Source organism: Doryrhamphus excisus, chromosome 19 (assembly GCF_030265055.1).
Source record: "Doryrhamphus excisus isolate RoL2022-K1 chromosome 19, RoL_Dexc_1.0, whole genome shotgun sequence".
Classification (NCBI taxonomy): Eukaryota; Metazoa; Chordata; class Actinopteri; order Syngnathiformes; family Syngnathidae; genus Doryrhamphus; species Doryrhamphus excisus.
Window position 1 is genome coordinate 11,797,043 of NC_080484.1, and position 7,479 is coordinate 11,804,521.

The 7,479-nt window shown below is 40.3% G+C and overlaps 1 protein-coding gene across 1 annotated transcript; it reads right to left on the reverse strand.

The window, feature by feature from the left end:
- Window positions 1-956: 956 nt before the first annotated feature.
- On the reverse strand, window positions 957-6,917 carry blk (BLK proto-oncogene, Src family tyrosine kinase). The gene is made up of 13 exons (XM_058057447.1): window positions 6,846-6,917; window positions 6,602-6,693; window positions 6,322-6,352; window positions 4,667-4,760; window positions 4,503-4,601; window positions 4,338-4,441; window positions 4,092-4,241; window positions 3,509-3,661; window positions 3,260-3,439; window positions 3,121-3,197; window positions 2,832-2,982; window positions 1,563-1,694; window positions 957-1,500 (listed from the first exon to the last, which is right to left on the reverse strand). Exons 2-13 carry the CDS (start codon window positions 6,689-6,691, stop codon window positions 1,298-1,300), a joined length of 1,464 nt encoding a protein of 487 aa, XP_057913430.1. The 5' UTR covers window positions 6,692-6,693; window positions 6,846-6,917; the 3' UTR covers window positions 957-1,297.
- Between the last annotated feature and the right edge of the window lie 562 nt (window positions 6,918-7,479).

The window sequence follows — 7,479 nt, forward strand, 5'->3', positions numbered from 1 at the left end:
TATTGGTTATGACCAGTCCAGGGTGTACCCCGCCTCTCGCCCGAAGACAGCTGGGATAGGCTCCAGCACCCCCGCGACCCTCGTGAAGAAAAGCGGTAGAAAATGAATGAACGAATAAATAATAATAATTAATAACAATAATAATAAAAAATAATAATATAATAATAATAATAATAATTCAATGTCATGTTTCATTATAGCTGCTTATGCAGTATTTAGTATACATACAGTATACATATACAAAATATATATTAATAAATGTATTGGTTATGACCAGTCCAGGGTGTATCTCGCCTCTCGCCCGAAGACAGCTGGGATAGGCTCCAGCACCCCCGCGACCCTCGTGAGGAAAAGCGGTAGAAAATGAATGAACGAATAAATAATAATAATTAATAATAATAATAATAATAATAATAAAACTATAATAATAATAATAATAATTCAATGTCATGTTTCATTATAGCTGCTTATGCAGTATTTAGTATACATACAGTATACATATACAAAATATATATTAATAAATGTATTGGTAATGACCAGTCCAGGGTGTACCCCCCGCCCTCCCCTCTCGCCCAAAGACAGCTGGGGTAGGCTCCAGCATACCTGCGACCCTCCTGAGAATAAGCAGTTAGCAGCATTTGATTATTGCATGTCTTTTCTAACATACAGTACTTCATAAATTGTATTTTTATTTACATTAAATTAAATAAGAGTATTTGCCAAATATCCACAGCATTCGGAAAACACCCACGCTCATCATTTCACCCGTATGTGCTCGGAAAATGATTTAAGGGGCATGGAAAGGGGTCAGGGGTGGTGGTCTGTCGATGGCTGTGTGGCATCTGAGGAATGCTGACTAGCATTTCCTGTTTCCTGTTCGTACAGGAAATGGCAGGCTTTCACCCCTGGATGGCAACCATCGCGACTGTTATCTTTGAGATGCGCTTTGGCCCTTCATTAGAGGGAGGGGGTGAGTGTTGTATCATGAAGTTGAGTTTTTGAGGGGGGGTAAAAATACTTATTGGGGGGTGAAAGTAGAATGTAATAATTTTTGACTTGAGGGGGGTTATCAGAGCTATTTTTAATGTTCGTATCGTATTTATCGGTACAATACAGTACACAAAAACAATTGTTAAAAGATTCTATATATTTTTTACTTACCAAAAACATGTACAAGTTAAATATTTCAAAGCAACCTGATGATGTATACAGCACGTACTCCATCCGTTCCTCCATCTTGTGTAGTGTTCCATCCTATCATAATCCACAATGGCGTCACCGCAATCACACTTTCCAGTCACGGCTGCATCTCGTATTGTCCCTCAGTGGCGACGAAGAAGTCGTTGAGAATGTTTTGCAAGAATTCAAAGGTGGGCCGCTCCTCGGGTCTCTCCTTCCAGCAGGCCATCATGATGTGGTGGAGCTCCTCAGGGCAGCCTTCCGGACACGGCATCCTGAAGGAGCGCTCCAGGTTTCGGATCACCTCCGGGTTTGTCATCCCTGAAGAAGTTAGAGGTGTTTTACAAGGAGCTTTATGTATATTTTACATGAACGTCACTGACCGGGGTATGGTATTCTTCCATAGGTGACGATTTCTGTCAGGAGGATCCCAAAGGACCAGACGTCTGACTTGATGCTGAACGTGCCGTAGTTGATGGCCTCGGGAGCTGTCCACTTGATGGGAAACTTTGCACCTGATTGGAACAAATGAGGTGAGACCACGTTATGTTGTCATGAGCTGACTGTAGAGTACGGTGTCAGCGTACACAACTCATTCTTCACTCTTTAATACATACTGTTAATACATCACTGCTATTTATGACACCTTACCATTTGACAAATAAATACGACGTAAATAAGTGTCAAAAATAAAATTTAAAAAAATCACTAAAAGTGTAACAAATAAATAAAATGACTTAAATATCAGCGTAAATAAAATCTTAAATTAAATATAGATGACTTAATTAAAAGTGTAAAAAAACATAATCAAAAATAAAATGACTTAAATAACAGTGTAAATAAAATAAAAAAATAAATATAAACGACTTCATTGAAAGTGTAAAACAAATAAAATAAAATGACTTAAAAAACAAATACAATTAAAAAAAAATATATATATATGATATATATATATAAATGACTTCATTAAAAGTGTAAAAAATCAAATTAAATGACTTAATAACAGTGGAAATATATAATTGGTGACTGCAAATTGTCCATAGGTATGAATGTGAGTGTGAATGGTTGTTTGTCTATATGTGCCCTGTGATTGGCTGGCTACCAGTCCAGGGTGTACGCCGCCTCTCGCCCGAAGACAGCTGGGATAGGCTCCAGCACCCCTGTGACCCTCGTGAGGATAAGTGGTTGAAAATGAATGAATGAATGACTTAAGTAGAAACGGGTTGCGACAGAATGACCAACATTTTTTCTTTGGAAAAAAGAAAAAAATGTTTAGGAAAAAAGTACACACATATATATATATATATATATATTTATTTTTGGGGGGGGGGGATTTTTATATTTTAATATTTTTTTTTCTTTTTGACTAGCTCTGTTTTTGTTTTATTTTTATTAATTTTTTTACTCAAACCAATTCATAGATCATTGTGAATTTTCAAGTGTTCTGTTTCCCTCCTCATTTTTGTCCCCAAAAGCCTGAACTTAATTATCCCTATACATTATGTAGCATAAAAACATGTTATTACCACATTTCCAGAGACAACAATGTGGTGTTGGATGTGGATGTGGAGCTCAGTAGGACCCTCTCGTTCTAAAATGTTTGTGGTCAGCATTTACGTGATGGACATGTTGAGAATAATGGATGAGTGAACCTTCTTGCGCCGTGTATTCAGACTCCACCAGCCTGGCCAGGCCAAAGTCTGCAATTTTGCAGTGCAAAGTCTCGCTGACCAGGATGTTTGCCGCTCGCAGGTCTCGATGGATGGAGTTCTTGCTCTCGATGTACGCCATGCCTTCAGCTATCTGTGGTCAACGGGGAGCACGTTGTTAGCTCCATTATAATGTACAGTAGATGTTCAAAAATGGCACCATTGCTGTGCGGAATGGATGCAGAGACACGGATAAGATAAGACAAGACGCCCTGTGACTGCTATGTCCCACCTGTGCTGACATGTCAATCAACTTATTCAGCCTCAGCCTTTTTCCGTAATCTGTTTTTAAAAAGTCCAGTAGACATCCTGAAAGGACAAGAATTTAGACGGTGTACCGGTGATGAATGGCGTCGCATTGCTAGTCCTACCATTGACCATGAACTCGGTGACGATGAGAATGGGCTCCATGGTGACCACGGCGTGGAGTCGCACCAGCCGCTCATGCTGCAGCTGCTTCATCAGGTTGGCCTCCTGCAGGAAGGCGTGCGGCTCCATGGTGCCCTCCTTCAAGGTCTTCACGGCCACCTTCAGCGTGTTCTTATAGTAAGCTGAAACCAGACAGGACTCCCAATGCTGTCGACCCGTGGATGTCATTGGTGGACGCCGCTGTCACTCACCCATCCATACTTCTCCAAACTGGCCGGCCCCGAGTTTCTTCACCAGTTTTAGGGTCTCTCTGGGGATCTCCCACTCATCCGGAGCCCACGGCTGCTGGGGGGGCTTTTTCTTGCAGGGGGCGTACAGGCGCTGGCACAAACCGTCGGCCGTACCTATGGACACATAGAAAAACCGCCAAATACTTTGTGAACCGCTGTGCATCATGTATTGGTTCCAGACCGTACCATGATTAGTGAATATTCATAGTTATTAATATTCATAGTTAGAGCATTGGCAACCTTTGTACATCCTTCTAAATATGTCGTTTAACAATATTAAAGTCCTCTAGACATAAAATGATGTCCTATATAGTCATCCCTTGTTTATCACGGTTAACTGGTTCCAGCCCTGACAGTGATAAGTGAATTTCCACAAAGTAGGATTCAATATTAATAAACTGAAGAAAACCTGTTTATGACCTTGTAAATGAGTTATAACATTATTATTAGGGCCAAAAATGAGCCCAATATATTTGTAAATATACATATTTTAAACTTACTGAAGTACTAAACAGCCATAATTTATTCCAATGTATTGGCTCACATGTGTAGTATTTAACCAGCTCCTGCAGGGAAGGAAAGGTGCTGGAGGGGGAGATGTAGTAGCCTCCTTTGTCCAGAGAGCGGATCTTGTAGTGTTTCACCACATCGGCAGTTTCTGCTGTAAAATCTCTGACGGACAGCGAGAAGGAACCTACAACAAAAAGCACTTGAAGTGTTCCAGGTGGTCTTACTTACTTGGATACGGTAAGAAGAACCGTGCAAAAGCCAACAAAAGGATCTGTGTTACCTTTACATGTCTCACTTTCACGTATGAGGAAGGCCCCTGGTTTGTTTCCAGGCGCCAGGAGCAGCCTTTCGGTTTCTCTCCTGCTCAGGTCCTTGAAAAACCACCTGTGTGCATGCAGGTTAGCATCAACGGTACATAACGCTTCATGGATGATGTTTAACGTACTTCTCCACCTCCAGCGTGTCTGCCCGGGCCACGTAATTGGACGGTATGAAACCCTCGTGTCCTGTCGACAACGAGCGAGCCAGCCACCATTCTCCATTTCTTCCAAAGACACAGGCGACATGTGAGTGTTGTTGTACCGCTACAAAGTACTCACATGAACTTACTCTTGCAGCACCTTGAAGTGGTCCCCCTTCCCGAAGGAGAGATCTCTGTGGTTGGTTGGCTTGAAGTCGTGCTGCGCCACAAACACCACGTCATCTAAACACCACAACGGATGGTGAAGTCAGCACGAGGGAGGGAAGGATGGAACGGGAGATTGACAGGTGAATTGGTGCATTGGTCCTTTGTGGTGAAGAGGGAACTGGGCCGAAAGTTCTCAATTTTGCTTAGGCTGTAGCCTCCGCCACCCAACCTCAGATAAACGATGGATGCTGACTGATAGACAGGACAGACATTCTACTTTAGGTCTCACTTTATGTACGATAAGGTACACAAAATACAGTACTTACTGACAAACTAATGCTTAAGGCACATTTAGAGTAGTTATTGAGGAACTAATGATTGAGGCACCTAATTTTAGAGTAGTTATTGAGGAACTAATGGCTAAGACACCTAAAATTTGACTCAAGTAATTACTGAGGAACTCATGAGGAACAAATGACTAAGGCACCTAAAATTAGAGTTGTTACTGAGGAACCAATGGTTAAGGCACATGCATTCAGATTAGTTACTGGTGAACTAATGACTAAGACAACTCAAATTAGAGTAGTTACTGAGGAACTAATGACTGAGGCACCTAATTTTGGAGTAGTTACTGAGGAACTAATGACTAAGACACCTAAAATTAGAGTAGTTACTGAGGAGCCAATGACTAAGGCATATAGATTTAGAGTAGGTATTGAGGAACTGAAGACTAAGACACCAAAATTTAGAGTAGTTACAGCTGAACTAATGCTAAGGTATATACATTTAGAGTAGTTACAGTGGAACTAATGGCTAAGGTATATACATTAAGAGTAGTGCAGAGGAACCGATGACTAAGGTATATACATTTAGAGTAGTTACTGGGGAACTCATGACTAAAGCATATAGATTTAGAGTAGGTATTGAGGAACTGAAGACTAAGACACCAAAATTTAGAGTAGTTACAGTGTAACTAATGACTAAGGTATATACATTTAGAGTAGTTACAGTGGAACTAATGGCTAAGGTATATACATTTAGAGTAGTACAGAGGAACCGATGACTAAGGTATATACATTTAGAGTAGTTACTGGGGAACTAATGACTAAGGTATATACATTTAGAGTAGTTACAGATGAACTAATGACTTAGGTATATATATTTAGAGTAGTTACTGATGAACTAATGACTAAGGCATATACCTTTAGAGTAGTTACTGATGAACTAATGACTAAGTATACAAATTTAGAGTGGTTACCGAGGAACTAATTAACTAATTAACCTCATGAACTACTGTAATTGAGTAGCTTATTGTAAAGTATCCCCTGCTTTATTCTCTCCCGTGTGTCACGCTGTAGTAGATAACACAACAAGGTGGGTGAAATACAAGCAGACGTTCATACATCTTCTGGAATAATCTCATGTCAACTGCTAAAACGGAAGCGCTTTGAAGGAACTCGGCAGCACAGACTTGAGATAAATGTTTCCTTCCCCGCTAATGATGATGTCTCCTTCCACAGCCTACACGCTGTACGTGTGTAGCATAGCATAGCATTCTGACCACAGGAATATGGCGCCACTGTGCTCCTGTTTTGGGTACAATATAAAGTCGTAGTGTAGTGTAGTGTGTCATTACCGTTGTCACAGTAAGTGTTTCCACCCCAAACCTAGAGCACAGAAAGAAGGTGGCTTGTTTTACACGACGCTTTTGCCACATGTTATCAAAGCTAAGCTAGACTATTTGTATTGTAGTTATCTTTTTATGCTAGCAGTTAAAAATGTTACAATGTGGCCTGTGTGGAGGTTACGGTTTGACCCTGGAACAGATGCTATTACTTCCTATGGGAAAATGTCTACTCAGTGCAAACTTTATTCCATCCTTGAAGGCTCTACTCAACGTCAAGGTGTTGGCTTACCATGTGATTAGAAGCATCGGGGTCCAGAGAATGTTTTTTTCTTTTGTAGAAGTTGTCATCCACCGCTTGGCCACTGCAAGTACATCCCATCCCTGAACAGAACATTACAAACTGATCAAAATGTTATTAATAGCCTGTGTGGGGGTTCAAAAATATGCTCATTTCTTCCCATCGCTGCCAACAAACTATCTGATTGACTTCATTCTCTACATGTTTAACTGAAAGCAGGTAGAAATATACGTACTTCAACTTGTGCTCGGTGGTCCTACAGATGTCAAATGTCTTGTCGTTGTGTCACTCTCGCTCAGTTTCCCTCTCAAAGCCTTGCTCTCTCTCTCATGATGAAGTCCCTCAGGAGGGCTCATTGCGTTTGGAACACTTTTTGTTTTGTTTGTCTTCACTTTAGTTAGCGTCGGCATCACCCCCCTTGATCAACAGTACTTTAAAAATGATATTCCACAACCTAATCACATCCAAGACTAGATCTGGATTAAAAAAATAACAAAGGGTAATGGTAATGGTTTTATTTCATTTGAACATGCATCAGATTACAATTGAATGCATCACATAATCAGTTCACAGTTCCACATGTCCAAAAGGAGTAGGACGAAGCAAAACTTATTAAATCCTACCCCTCCATCTGGTATTTTTACAATCAGTAACCGTTACATTTGTTCACTTCCTGCTTTCCTAATATAGTTTAATTTTTTTTTGTGACGTACCGAAGTACGAGAAGATATGACATTTTTATGACATTTTTAGGTAATTGGTTATTTTTAGCTGTAGCAAAGGGTAGCAAATGAATTGATGTTAAGCAGGGAATTATAATGGAATAAAAAAAACATTATAAATACATTTGTTTATGTCTACATGGGAAT